At 37.9% G+C, this 15,537-nt stretch overlaps 1 protein-coding gene across 4 annotated transcripts in view; it reads right to left on the bottom strand.

The window, feature by feature from the left end:
• Window positions 1-440: 440 nt before the first annotated feature.
• Window positions 441-15,537, bottom strand: part of KLC1 (kinesin light chain 1) — a 46,556-nt gene continuing 31,459 nt past the window's right edge. The window contains exons 13-16 of one of the 4 annotated variants that reach the window (XM_066551524.1): window positions 15,069-15,230; window positions 9,772-9,902; window positions 5,150-5,216; window positions 441-3,785 (exon numbers count right to left, since the gene is read on the bottom strand). In XM_066551524.1, coding sequence (XP_066407621.1) covers window positions 3,720-3,785; window positions 5,150-5,216; window positions 9,772-9,902; window positions 15,069-15,230 — 426 coding nt within the window. In that variant the 3' untranslated portion in view covers window positions 441-3,719. Of the gene's footprint in view, window positions 3,786-5,149; window positions 5,217-9,771; window positions 9,903-10,596; window positions 11,227-15,068; window positions 15,231-15,537 lie in introns of those variants that run through there. The other 3 variants (XM_066551525.1, XM_066551526.1, XM_066551527.1) reach the window with 3 other exon arrangements.

Here is a 15,537-nt window from a genome sequence, read left to right as displayed (position 1 = left end):
GAAACTATGGTTCCCTAAATATTTCTCATGTACAAGCAGATGTAACCAAGGAAGTGTTGCAACTTCACTGTGAGCACAAGCACACTCCCAGCGTGGGCCTTTGGACCTCTACCAGACCCCCACACTCTGTTTGGCTTCTTGCTTTGTTGTTTCAGGTTTTCTAACAACTGACCTTAACTATTCAGTGTACTGGCACAACTGTGAATGGTTTTAGGGGAAAAAATAACCCAATGGAGATGTTTGAGATACTCCTCAATTCTAAATATTTACACACAGACACCCACCCCTGTGTACTTCTGTAAATCCATGACATCTGTTAACTTTTATTCTCTCAGTACAGACTAACATGACCAAAAATGCACTCTCTTGGCAGCCTTCAGACACAACATGTGACCTACATAACAAAAACCAACTATCATCAACTACTGTAAACACAACTGTCAATGCAGCACTGCACACACCTTTTATTAGATATTTACAACAGAATCATACCATCTGCAAAATCTCTGGATTCAAATTATACAATTTAAGTACAAATACTTCTCAAGCTCAAAACCATTTTAATTTACTAATTAAGGAGTGCTTGGGGGATGAAAGTGTCATTTACTCTAAGTACAAACTGTAGATAACTGACTCCTTTTGCATTGTGTAAGTGCAGGCACACCACAGCAACAGGTCAGTTACTCCTCCAGAAGAGGAGCAAATCATGGAACAATTACATTTTACAAGACTATTCAGTAAGATCTAAACTCAAGAATGAATATTGCCAATATAGCACACAGCCAGAGACAGAAGGGCAACAGGCACCTTTCTATCAGGAACAATTCCATGTACAATCCATCCCACATCCAGACTCACCACTGATGGGGGAGAATCTGAGGCCCAGTGTGGAGTCCTCATTACCTTTTTATTCAAGTTCACCCTTAAAATTTTAGTAAAGGCCAAAAATGCCAGATTAAAAACACAACTGCACTGTTGCAGTTTTCCTAACAAGGTGTCTGTCAATTCTGAAGGTCTTTTCTGGTTTTCTATTTCATCAGAGCTGTTGATTTAATTTGGTGCTGAAGACATCCCAGAATTATACATCTGGATATTCTGGATATATTCTTTATGCAGACTCTTAGCTCTAACTACAACCTTACAAAAGGAAATCAAGAAAGAAAATCTTGCACAAAAGTGAACTGAGAAGCTGTCTGAAATATAAGTGTACATAAACCATGTCCTGACAGTAACTCATCTATGCTTCAAACACAGGCAATGTTGACTTTGGTTTGGTTTGGGTTTTTTAAAAGTTCTCAAACTGCTAACAGCTCACTGGCTCCTAACAGTAAGGACCTGGCTACTGTTCTCAGGGATTATGGATTAAAGAAGTCTTGAAATTTGTTTCTTCTCAGAAAAAAAAAATGAACCTCTTAAATATAAAAGTTGTTTAATATGCATTAGCACAACAACTTAACTTTCCATCACACTTTAAAATATTATAAAAAGGATTAAAACATTTAGAAGCACAATATTAGTAATGCCACCACCAGCAAGATCTTGACCAGGAAATTTCCCTCACCATCAACCTCTACTAACCACAGTCTTGCACTTTGAAACTTACTGTACATTGTCATTTGGCATGGTTACATAATTTATTGCTTATTTACACAGGGCTGGGGGCTTGAGAGATTGTAAAAAATCATTCTGTTTCAAAGCTGAATGTGGGAATCCCATCCTTCAGTTTAAGTAATTCCTTACTACCAAAACAGTTTTGTGTCTGAATAGTTCTGTGGGGTTCTTTTGGAAGCCAGACTCCAGTGGGGTTGGGGCTGCACATGGGCACCCCTGGCCTGGCAGCCTGACACGGCTCTTTGAGCAAAGCCAGCTCAGTCTGCCTCTGTGCAGGGAGCCCAGTCAGCCAGCAGGGGCACTGAGCACGTTTTACTTTAGGGGGGGAAAAGAAGCATATATATTACATATTTTTTTAATATAAAAAGCTCTTAATAAAAAGATTAAAACTCAAGAGTCAACATTAAATGAGTATCTATTGTTAAGATAAACGAGCAACAACCTGTTCCTGCTCAAGTTCATTAAGGAATTGCACTATGTGCTAAAACTTCTACAAAATTATTAGCAGCATTGTCTCTCACCATTCCTACACTCTCTAAAGCAGGTGCACCATGCACGGCTTCCTTTGCAGAGATGCTCAGACGGTACCTCCTGGTAAACATTGTTAAGTGCATTACACAGACAACTTCTGCATCAGTTACTGTAACCAACTTAAAACCAGGTGCAAACCCAGTCAAAAACTCCTACTAAGTACTAATTCTAATTACTTTTCACAGCCTGTTCAAATACTAAAACTTTCCTATGTTCCTATATTTTACCTTCTTCAGTTGGTGCTGACTTTGAATGAATTTTCCAGCTTTTCCCAAAGTTAATTTTGTTCGACATTTTCCAACTCACAACTATGACCACAAATACATTTTTACACACACTGCTTGTTTTTTTTTTTACTTTCTTATCCAACTTCACACAAATAGGAATTTTTACAAAAGATGAACAAAATTACAAGCTTTACAGAAAAGCAAAAGGAAATCCTAAGGCCTATAAAATCCTTAAAACATACATACATACTTTGTTCCAGCAGCAGTCCTGTGTACAGACAGCATATATATATTAACCTGTAACATGGATATGTGGTCACACAGGTCACTTACAGCCTCTGAGTGCTTCCACGAGGGCCTTAGCAGGGAGTGGTCCTTGCAGAGCAGCCACTCCACAGTGGGACATCCTGGCGTGCAGTGCCTGCTTCTGCTGTCACCAGCTGGTGTGGAAAAAGGCAGGATTTGGGATCAGCATAAGGAAATGTTGGGCATTTTCAGCAAACAGAGAATGGGACTGTGAATTCCAGTGGACAAGCGAGAAAGTCAACCTGAGGCTCGATGCTCCCCTGAAAGCAGCAGCAGCTGCTCTGGGACAGTTGCAGTCCAAAACTTGAGTATTCTTCAATCACACAAAGTAAAGATTTTTTTCCATTTCTCCTGATGTACAGAAACCATCCTATATCCATTGACTATTGTGCCCTAAGACTTACAATATCAGAAGTTATGGTCACAGGTGTTGCTGTTTATTCTATCTAAATGTAACTCACCCCCAGCCATCACTTCTGCAGGATTTAACAGCTCAGTCTAGTGGTTAAGTCAGTCATGTCTAAGTGCTGTTTTGCTAGCCAAGGCTTCTACCATTACAAGAATCAGTGGTGCAAGGGCAAACCCCACCACTACAGAATGCTGAACCGGAATTTCTACAGTAATGCACATAAATTTATCCATTTCTCATTCCAGCACTGCATGGATTTACTGCCACACAGTTTCTTTATATTTTCCAACACCAATGCATTTTGGTACACATTGAATGTGTTTGGTTTTTTTACTCTTTTTTTTTTTGGGGCTGCTGTAATAGTCAGATCTATTAAAGAAATTTATGTAAGTAGCATGAACGGGGGCAGTGCAAGGAGCAATACCTATCTATAGTTTTCCCTTAGAAGAAAACACTCACTAATGCTGTGTTTAAAATTGTCCCTATTTAAAAAGTAAAAACAGCAGTCCATTGGAAAAAAACCAACAACATCTACAAACTAGGTGTTCCTATGGACAAGGATGAGGAACCAAAGCTTTGAAGGTCTCAGTGCTTCTTTATTCACAAGGAATATTAGCTAGCTTCTGTCCCAGCTCTCAGTGTGCCAGATCAGAATGACTGACACTCAGAGCTCGCGAGTCTGTCAGACAATTATTTCGTTCCTGCGTGAAGGGGAAAAAAACAAACAAAGAAATTAAGCAGATGTCCAGATAGTTCAAGCAAACAAACAAAGTACCAGTTTTAACAAATGGGAACAAACATAGGCAACTACTGAGAACCGTTCATGCTGGATAGGGGGATGCTTTCCAGAGTCCAATAAACATCTTTTTCCCCGATTTTTAACTAGCAATACTATAAAGCATAAACACCCTTACAATCCAGCCTAAGCCTTCCCAGAAATGCAAGAGCCCATTTATGGGAATTGCCATGGGTATGGATAGTGGAGGGACCACAAAAGTTCACAAGAAGAAAGAACTGATTTTACTACTGGGTTGTAGCCACCAACAAAAAGCCCCTCCTCTGGAAGTGACATCAGTTTAACACACACTGGGGATCCATCCAGGCAGGGGCACTTGGGACACGGCTCTTTGACACCCTTGGCACTGCTGCTGCAGAGAATTGTGCTTTACCCTGCACTGGATTTGGCTGAACCTCACCCCGAGCAAAGTTTTGCTCACACTTCCAGCCACAGAGAACTCTGCAGAGCATTCATCAGGATCACACAGCTCCACCACTTTTACACCACTGGGGAGTACAACAAGAGCCACAGCTGGGGCTTTCCTGCTGCTACTTTAGGGGATGGTGATGAAGATCCTCACCTACAGTTTTGTTAGTAGAGAAGCAATTTTATCTTCCTAAAATTAGTAGCAGTTACTGTGTTAGTAAAACACACAGCAGTGTTTAGAAGAACATTGCTCACTCATTTGACAATTTAAACAGTGATTTGTTAGGTAAAAACAGGCAATGAGGAGTAGCACTTGGGCACACCATGAACAGTTAAGCAAAGTAAGTTTTTACATTAGCAGAAGCACAACACAGATCACAACACAGATCAGACAAACTTTTGAGACTGCTCCTGTGCAACCTCAGAAACAACTGAAGTGTTTAAGGGCACCTGGTAACATACAGCAATTACAATGACAGGGGTCCTTGCAATAAACAGACTGCAGTAAAAAAATATTGAAAATATTGGGCTTTAACAGTTCTTGCATTTTTAAGTTGCTTTTACAAGAATTTAATATTCCATAAGTTTTATATCCACTGTAATAGAAGTCCAAAGCCAGAGACTGCTTGGTATCATAAAAGCCAATGCTCTTTCCTGGTTAGACTTGAACTCTTTCTTAAAATTAATCATAATTCATAAAAGTGTCAGAGAATGATGCCTTAAGCACAGCCTTCAAACACCTTACTGAAGGAGGACCTTACAATCACTGTGAGGTTGTTGGGTTATTATTTATCACACTCTTTTCATCCCAAACCCTACTAACAGTATTTATTTTTGTAAGAGTATTGTAGGGCTTCTTACTTGAAAATGATCTTCAGTAGCCTTGCCACCCATGTTAAGAACATTCAGAGAACTGGCACGCTTCATGCTGCAACCAGGACAGTGAACATGCAAGGATAAACTGATCAGAATGGCTGAAAACTACAGCTCTAAAAACACAAGTACAACAACGAGCAATGCACAGTGAAGGGAGTGGGAACAATGCCTCAAAAGTGATCTGAGGCACAGCCTTTAAGGTAACAACTACAGAACTTCAAATATATTTGCACTCACTTCTAATTACATATAAACCCCCCCAAAATTACAAGCTCCTCAGAGCTTAAACATTTCAGGCAACTGATTTAACTCAAAATCTCCATTTTTAAAGCATATCAAATTAATACAGTGACTTACACTGAGTTTTAATTAATTAATTAATTAATTATCTGTTTCAATTTTGTGTGGCTTCTTACAAAAGCATCAAAACATTCAAACAGTTTAGGAAAAAACATCTGAAAGACAAGTTTGTTGTGTAGGCAGCATTTACCTTGAAAAAGTTACAACAGAAGTTAGTCTGGTACTTTCTGCCTCATTCAGCTAAGTCTTCAGAATAAATTTTTAAAAGCACTTTTTAAAATGTTTTATTTTAATTATTTCAAAGTGAAAGGAAATAAGATGTGTTGCTGCTGTTAACTTTGGTTGTGCTTTTGGCTTTACAACACTCCAAGCAGTGGTAACAAGCACCCTGGAACACAGCATGGAAAGCAATGGAAAAGGGGAAAAAATTCATCACCTACCCAGGAGAAACTACAGTCAAAATATCACTGCATTAACTGCAGTATCTGCTGCTGTTTCAAACGAGGATTAATTGGTAGGTAAATAATTTATCTATATTTCTCAAATATACACACAATTTAACAAAAAATATTTTCAAGTTTTTGCATCATGAAATTCTTGATCAGCCCTAGGATTCCTATCATGGGATGTCTGATGTCCTTTACACCAGTGCCTGTCCATTCCTCAGAATATTCTGCATTTGCTCTGATTTTCCATGAGCTCTTTACCTCTTTCAGAACTAAATGAGGGCTGTGAATACATATTTGATGAACTGGTCACAAGACAATGAGCCCCAACCCTGCAGTGCTACCTGCAGCTTGGGACAACTGGCTAAAGCAAGATTTCCAATGCCTTCCAGTAACATGGGAAGGTTTTTCCATACAGATCACATTAGATATTAACCAGATTTTCTTCCTACTGAAACAACACTGCTCACAATCAAAGCACAAGTTTGAAATGCTTTGGTAAAGCAAAAGCTTAGCAGGACAATGAACCAAAACACGAGGCAGCAGCTGCCACACAACACAGCCTGGCTGGTTCTCCAGCACTACATCTGGTGTTTCCAAAGCCAGAAGCACAGAATTTACAATATTTGACATGAGTGTTAGCAACAACAAAGCAAGGACTCATGCATGGTGTACACCTCTCATTTATTCAAGGAAACAGGTACAACAGGGGTTATATATGGAAGTCAAAGGAAGTTAATCTGTAAAACAAACAAAATGTTACAGAAAACTCTCCAAAGGAGCATAAAGGTTTATGGAAAATATTCCAGGGAAACAGAAAATCCACCAGTAAAAGTTCACACAGGTATTTTAGGTTCTTGCTAAAGTGCCAATTAAAAAAAATTATTAATACCCAAGATACTACTTTGTTTGTGGGTTGGTCTTCTATTTGTTTGGGTTTGTTTAAATCAACACTTTTAAGAACTTTAAGTCTGGCAATTGCACTTTTAGTTCCCTCCATGTTACAAACATGGCTCCACAAAGAACATGCATTTTTTTGGTGCATAAATAATAGCAACAATGAAAGCTTGTTTTTTTTTCTTTTAGATTAGAAATCTTAACTGTTCTGCTGTGTGGTCAATATTTTTGACGTGAAAAAATAAGGAACGCTAATTAATCAAAGTTAAATTATTACAGAACTGAATTCTCTAAAGAACTGATACCTTGCTTCAGGTATTGCATGTTTCAAAGACCAGTTTTAAGATACTTATTTGTTTAAAAATGCATTTGCAGGATTGTAAAGAAACAATTTCCCTGATGAGTTTTCCATTTCATTCTCTTCAACCTTCTGTATCAAGTAACAACATGGACACTAAGTCCTTCTTTCATCCTGTGAGTCATTGTTATTCAAGTATTTCTCAGTCAGTGCTCACACCAGCACTGTCAATTCCTATTTAGAGAAGCAGAGTATAAACAAGAGGTGTAAATGAAGTTCAAAATAAACCTTCCTCGAGACACAGGCAGGGAATGCACTGGTAAGGAGGGAGGCACAGAAGTGTTCTGCCTGAAGTGGCTGCCTTCACAGCAAGGAAGATTTATAGGTGTGCTATGTCTGTATTGAAATATTCAGCTGTCAAACACACTAAAACCCAAAGGTCTGCATGGTAACAACTGAATGTGCCTTTTGCTATACTTAAAAGAAGAAGAAAGAAAATTCTATTCACTAAAGTTTCTTCATAAAATGAAATCAAAATGATTTCTTGGAATATCAATATGTAAGCTATGCTTTATGACCTACAAAGCTGGTGTTTAATACCAGAAATTTCTGCATTTGTTATTAAAACCAGCTAATATAAATCAGGATTTTAAAACTCTATTTATTACAAGAACAGAAATTATAGTATTTATTGTTCTATATACTGAAAGTGCCTATCTACAGAAAAGCCTGGCAATGTAATACACTTATTGCAAGTTTTAAGAATAAAATATTCCTTGAGAACTATGGTGACATCTAAAAACAAGATGATTTTGTCAGAAAGGGAAAGCAAGGAAGACACTGCTTTGCTTTGAATTTTGTTCCACATTAATGCCTCCATCTGAGGAAATCTCATCTGGTGCTGCAGACCCCAGGGTGTAACTCATGTTAGCTTGGGGAGAGGATTCTGGTCAGGTACCACAACTCAGGTGCAGACACTAACAAGGCAGGGGAGTTCTCACAGGCACTGCAAAGCCAAATATCTTCAGTTCTATGTAAGCATCATTTTCTATACCTATAAACATGGAATTACTTTACCTGCAGAAAGAGCTAGCTATAAATACTACAGAGAATAAGGAATAAACCTCCTGGCTTTTGTGAAACTGAAAGCCTTTCCACATCTCACAAAAATGAGGAGAAAATCCAAATTTAGCTATGGATAAATCTATCTATTCATACAACAATATACCTGAACTATGATGTATGAACTCTGGACAGAATTGAACAGAAACAGAAAACCAATGTATAAAGCTGCTAATACTGAAGAGAAAGAAGGAAATGTCTCTTTTATTCTATTTTGGCTTGCCTTTGTTTTCCCTAAAGTATTTTACATTTACACATTTCATTCTTTTAATCTGGTGCTTTCCATAGTTTACTCCCAACCTCTTATCTCAGAGGTAGTTGTTAATAATGGATCAATAAATGCAAAGGAATTTTAGCCTTCAATTCTATTCAATGCCTTAAACATCAAGTGTCTGGCAGTGGAATTTTAAGTAACAACTCTAAAATTCAGATCAGGTATTTGAATTTGAAACAGGTATGCAAGGAAGATAATTGTACATGTACTGCTGCTGTACCTAATGTTTTACAGCCATAAAAACAATAAGACAAAACTTCACTGGAGCACTTCCAGAAACACAGTGAGACCCTGCCTCCAGGTCACTGTCTTAATACCATCATTACCATCATCTACTGCATTACTCAGATTCAGCAGCTCCATCAGAAACTACCCCAAGTTCTCCAATATGACTGTTTTAAAGCACAAGTTCACACTGGCAGTTTCCTGTCAACTAAATGACTTCTAGTTTTTCACAACAAGGGCAAAAACCCTGTAAAATTGACTGCAATTGTGTTGGGGGTGAGTGGAACACCCAGAAGTGCCACTATGAAAAGTAGCAGGTACATTTTAACATTTTGACTTCTCTGCAGCAGCCAAGAAGTGATGAATGATTTTATGGATTTATTAGAAATATTACATACAAATCCATCATCATATGGCAAGTTGGGAAGAGTGAGCAGTCACACTCAGTAAATGTGGATTGTTACCAGATTTCATTGGAGCCAAAATGTTAGTAAGATGCACAACTAGGCTCAAGTTTTTCAACATTCTCCTCTGAGTCTTCCAAAAAGAGAAACCAAGAGGGGCTTCAGTTGGTAATTCTCTTTATGCTCACAGCAATATAAAAAGCTATATCAAGAATATATCAAGATACTAAGCTATATCAAGCATGTTAGTTGCAGGTTTAGTGTATTCAGGCTTTTACTGTAAAAACCAGTAACATTTATTATTCTCCACTGCTGTGTGAAAAGAATAGTTTTGCAGGTAATTAACATTTATCAGTAGTTCTATGAAGCTTTTCTAATCTTCAAGTAGGTAAAGCAGCAAAAAGAAAAAAAATTTTTAATAAGAGTTAATTCTTACAAGCAAATATAAATCCTCAGATGTTACAGAACTTACAATGGAAGTTTAAGAAGTTATTTCCTGTTTTATTTTTCTTTAAGACATAGCTGTGTCTGCTATGCAGTTAGCTAAGCAGGGAGGGGAACACTGCCCTGGGAGCTCCCCTGGGCTGCAGTGGGGCACAGAGCAGGGGACAGAGCACAGCCAAGAGCAGATAAGGAATTACCCTGGGTTCTTTGGTTCACTGTCCCGGGAATTTCCTCCCTTCAGTTTCCTAACCAGCTTCTCACTGCTGCGCCTCAGGGAGGCTCGGAGCTTGCTAAAGGAGCCACTGCGCTTTAGGGATCCAGTGCCATCCTGAAAGAAATGAACACAGGTGAAACTGCAGGAGCTGCTGCCCTCCCCCAAGCCTGGCCTGAAAACATCTCAGGGATGAATTATTACTTTTTAATGGCTATTAAGATATGCTTATACTGTATACATTTACCTAGACATGTAATACCATACAGCTACAGCTTTATCAAAGCAAAAGGGCTCCTTCCAAAGTGCAACAAAGGTTTCTAAATGTGAAGACATGCCCAAGCCACAATTCTTCATTAATAAAGCCCCACCACAGTAGTGCAACAATTCACCACCACCATTTCATATGAGCACACCATGGTTACAGAGTACAAGCCCCAAGCAAAAGCATTCCATCATCTTTCTACATATCTACATTACTTGCAAACATGTTTAATTAACCCTAAAATCCTTAAACAAAAATATTTCTGATCAGAAATACTTATAGTCAAATTCCTGTGCTTCATTTTTAATCTTTACCAAAAAAGTAAACCACAATGAAATTTATTTTTCATATTTTGCATTCATGTTTTACACTGCTGTGCTGACCCAGAGTGACCACAATTCTATTTTTAAATGTTTTTGCTCTTACAAAACCCCAAGAGTTTAGTAAGATTAGAAGTGACCACTTCCTAGTCTCCACAGAAAACCTATGTGATTATGAAAGAAGAGTTGAAAAAGAAAAAAGCACTACTAAGCAAAGACAGACACCTGAGTTGGAGTGAGTTTATTAGAAGTTAGAAAGACAAATACACAAATCACTGAACACCAAGATTAGTAGAGAAAAGCATAATTGCCAAAATCTCACACAAAGACTAAACAGCAATGCTACTTTAGAATAATTGTAAGTGAAGACATCCAGAGTTCCATATTGATGTTAACCATATAATAGGTCTCTAAATACATTTTAAAGCACTTGGAGAACATGCTTTACTTGTACGGGTTTGGTTTTTCTCCTGTAAAGATCACCATCATGCCATTTCAATAATACCTTGTGTGATACTTTTAACTACCTTTATTCCATAGTGAACAGCTACTAATAAAGGTCATTGTTACTTGTTTGGTTTTTTTTTACTAATGTATTACACAGCAAATGGTTGTAATAACATTTGGTATGACTAGATACATATCTGGCAAAGCTACACAGGTACAGAAATAGAAAACCAAAAACGACACCAGCACTGAAGGAATGGCCAGTTTACAGGGAAGTGTAGCTCTGACAAGAATCTTAAGGGGTTTGCTAAAACACAGCAGTCAGTACTGAAGAGAGAAGTTAAAGCTTGAAGATGGTGCACGCCCGTCATGCAGGAGACAGTATAAGAATCACAAAAGGCATCTAGGCCTGTCAGAAATGGAGAGAGAAAAACTGAATGAAACTGTTGGGAAAAATTCAACAGTTTTCAATTTTGAACAGTTAGTTTACAGTATTTCTAGGTCATGTTCAAAACTTTTTTTTTTTTCCAGCATAACTGTTTGGACAGCCCCTAAGTACAAAGTGCAGGCCCTTGCAGTTACCAGAACCTACATCTTTATGCAATTTCACCTACATCACTGAGATGGGACTGACAAATGAGCATGACTGATGCTGTGCATTCAAGTTAGAATTTGTATAAAATACAAACACCTTTAACAAGAAATAGCTTTGCTATTACATTTCAGAAACAAAAAAAAAAAGGGGGATTTTTTTTCAGTTGACATTAACACAAAAAAAAAAGAAAAAAAAAAAAAGAAAAAAGAATGGAGCAAAGTGCATTCATTTCAGCTTTAACTTCTGTCAGGAATTTTCCTTGAAACAAAAGTGCAAGAAGAAAGAGGTCTTCACCTAACCTCCAGACAAAATTCTCATAATTCCCTTAAGGAACTAGAATCCAACTGGCCTGGGTCAGTTCACTTTCACAAGTATTTTTAGAACATATCTGTGTTTGTGTCTATATTTATAATCCAAGTGGAATTTTCTCTACTGTCCCTAATGCAGTGAGGGGCAGCTGAATCAATATACCTTTAAAATAAACTGTGGTTCAACTTGCACACTTTTTATTCTTTGTACAAGTACAGAGACCATTACTGATAGGTTCATGATATCTGTCTTGAGAGCCTTTGCCTGTAACAACTGGAATGAACAGTAATTAAAATTATCCTTGGAAATGGCAAAATGCCCTGCTACCAAGTGATCAGAAGATCTAAATCTAACTGAGTATTTATGCTTCAAACTAAATTGCATATGTTGTTCACACTTAATGACAGACTTCAGCTTTGCAGGATTGAATAAACTGAAGTCTAAATTCCAGCTAGGAGTATTAGATCAGGGAAAAGGCTAATTATTCCTCTGGTTTGCAATCAGGAATACCAGAGAAGTGAAAATGATCCAAAGGCAAGACAAATTTGGTAAGTATGGAGTATAACTCTATACAGTAAAACTAACTAGCAAAGTAGGAATAAGCAGACAAGGTTTTGGGTACTTCAAATCAAAATAAAAATATCAAACTCCTAAGTTAAACACTGACTGCTTGATTAACAAAACACTTCTAAAATATGAGCTCCGGATAAAAAAAAAACAAAAACATTCCTGATGCCAGAGGAAACAAAACCAAAACTCACAAGCTGTTTTTATGGCAAAGTTTAATTGCCAATTTTTATGCCATTCAGAATGAGAATCACCTTATTACTGCTGCTTACCATCACCATCTCCTGTACTTAGTCTGCCACAACATCCCTCTGTCTGGCACTTATTTAAACAAGAGTAACTCTCATCTATGGCAGTGAAATCCATCATTTTCCCTTCACCTGGAACTGCACTTACATGCCCAAAAGTCTGTCTCTCTGAAGCATATGGATTAGAGTTATGAAAAGATAATTCCTCACACTACAAACATTCTAATAAGTAGCACAAGGATTTTATTCTGTCCTGCAGCAGGCTGCCAGATCAGTTAAAAAATGCCAGTTACAGGGACTCACTGTTACTTTTTATATAAAAGTATAGTAAGAGATCAAATCTGGGCTTTCCCACCTTCCATTTTTAAGAACAAGTTCTTCCTTGTATTTTCAAGTATCTTCTGTTCACTTTCAGTCATCAACTTTAAAAGTGACATGTAAAGATGCACTCTAACACCTCACTTAAATGTGTCTGTTTTAATAGTTACTGGCTGATTTACTTCAATAGATATTTCTGTTCTTTTGTGAGAGTGCAAAATATTACATCAAAGCCTACAATGCTTATTATGGATTACATTACATATGGCAGGACCTTAATTACATCTTCTGACAGAATTTTGTTGAGTTTGTCCCTTTGCATACTCTACCTATTCTCTCAGAGTCAGCTTGACCACTTCAGAAGAATTTAAATGGAAAAGGCCTCTCTTCAGGCTCTGCAGACACAAATAAAAGATTCTACACCACTTTATGAATCAGAGTATTTTGTCTGGAGGGAACACACAAGGGTAAAAAAACTACACAATATAAAGAAGAGGAAAGAACATCACTGAGATAGAAACACTTGCAGGGGGAGGGAGAGAGAGTTGCCCACTTCACGTAGAACATGTAATACAAAATACCTTCTCTCAAGAGGGGGGAAAAAAGAAGTAACAAAGATGAGAATGAAGCAATGCCACTTCAGCACACTAAAAATGAAGCTTGCTTACCCTCAGATGTCAAATTTAATTTTTCAGACCAGCAAATTTTATCACTGATTTTGATTCAAATATTGACCTAGAAATACTGTCTATTGCTTTTCCCCAGGAGGCCCTTTCCATCCAAACCCTGCATGCATTAATGTCTATAACAGAAAAAAGTTTAATTCATTTAGAATATACAGTCATGCAAAGTATAGTGAAAATTAAGGGAGGAGTACAGTACACAGTTCTAATGCTGAATGGGCAAAATGAGAATTAAAAAGAGAGTTATTTAACCTGACTTTGGCTTTATTAATGATGCAGTATTAATTCACAATAGATGCTGATTGACTGTCTTGGCACTGAGAACACCAATGCCAAGAAAACAGTAATAAAGAGACAAAAGCAAAGATGGAAAGAACATTCTCCTTTAAGACTAAAGCACTAGATGTTTTCTCAAGGTTGCTTTGGAATGCTAAGCTTTGTCTCATGTTGCTTACAAAAAGATGGGGAGAAAAAGATTGCTATTGTAAGAGAAATGAAGCTTCAGAACACTCAATATTGCAAAGTAGGCTACTTCCCCTCCCACACAGCAAAAGCAACACCACTTTTATAATCTAAGAGTATTTTCAGCAGAACTGCAGCTGGGAGTTAGTTAAGAGTGCAACATGTATCCCATTGCCAGCAATGGGATAAATCATGGAAAATGTGGTGACAGAAGCAAACTACATAAGCCAGGTAATAACTGAAAGCTTGCACTGTCCTTCAAATTAAAGGAAAACAATGGTTAGAGAAATGCACATGTAATCACACTATATATATACATATTATATGTATGTTTTTACTTTATGACAATCAGTGTAACACAGTGAAGCCAATATATGGAAAACAAATAGGAACAAGCCCTGGCTCCAGACAGATTTTAATATGGGAAAGCCATGAAGTCACCATCACATTGTTATGTGATGGCACTGCCTCTTAAAATGGACTGTACAGCACTTTGGAAAGCTGTGCTCCTTCCTCCAGCAAGCTGGGTGAGGAGGAGATTAGAATTATTTTAGTGTTACACTGGTCATTTTAATTTGCTCTGAGACTGCTAACACTCAGTATATTTACATAGGAAATGTTTTTTGCGATTCCATCTGATGGATTTTTTTTTAAATAAACTTTTAAATTACAAGCAAATACGGCACCAAAAGGAAAAAAGCAAAAGTGAGTTAATTGCAAGAATACTTCTACCAGTAAAAACAAACCACTGACAAGCAATTGTACACCAGACCACAACCAGGACACTCAATCAGCATTACACAACTTGGCCTTAGATACAACTGCTTGGGATTCTTGCAGAAATATCACCATTCAGGACAGCAACAGAAAGGATATCTTAGAACTTTTAAATATGATGAGTTTTTTAGCATTATGCCAGACAAAATGTTATTCTTCATTTCTTAATTGTTTCTGCAAAATTAAAAACCATGAGGTAGATGAAGCAGGAAACTCCTGAGAGCGCAGCAGGCTGGTGAGCTGTAAGGGAGGAGCTCCTAGGCTACTCTGTCCAACTGTGTACTGTACTTACCCCGTTCCACTCTACGCTCATACTCACTTCCTCGCCGCCATCAGGGCCACTCTCGTACTTTACCACATCCACGTTGAGGCTCTCCCTGCTGCGCCGCTTCTCCATGCTCTCAGGGTCATTCAGCACCTCGGCCACTCTCTGTTTGTGAACATTGTCAAGACCCTGAGAATTTGATAGAATGGGAAGAGGCTTTATCTTGTTACAAGCTCTGTTAAGCTACAACTTACACATGAGAGCTGCGCCGAGCAAGGAGTAAAACCAAACCGCAATTCCATCAGTCGGATTCTGCTTCCAGAGAGCAGCTGAGCTGCCCTTTCTAAATTGCAAGGATCAACACAGCATCGAGTGAACAGTTTAGCAGTTTGAGAACTCCTGACTTGCCATTCTTTTCTTCCTTTCTTATCACTTGTCTAAGCCTTGTGGTGTTTGTGTCACTCACCTGAAGCAATCTGGCAATCAGCTAAATATT

Source organism: Molothrus aeneus, chromosome 6 (genome assembly GCF_037042795.1).
Source record: "Molothrus aeneus isolate 106 chromosome 6, BPBGC_Maene_1.0, whole genome shotgun sequence".
Lineage (NCBI taxonomy): Eukaryota > Metazoa > Chordata > Aves > Passeriformes > Icteridae > Molothrus > Molothrus aeneus.
The sequence above is the reverse complement of the archived record's forward strand: the minus strand, read 5'-3'. Positions and strand labels throughout refer to the sequence as shown.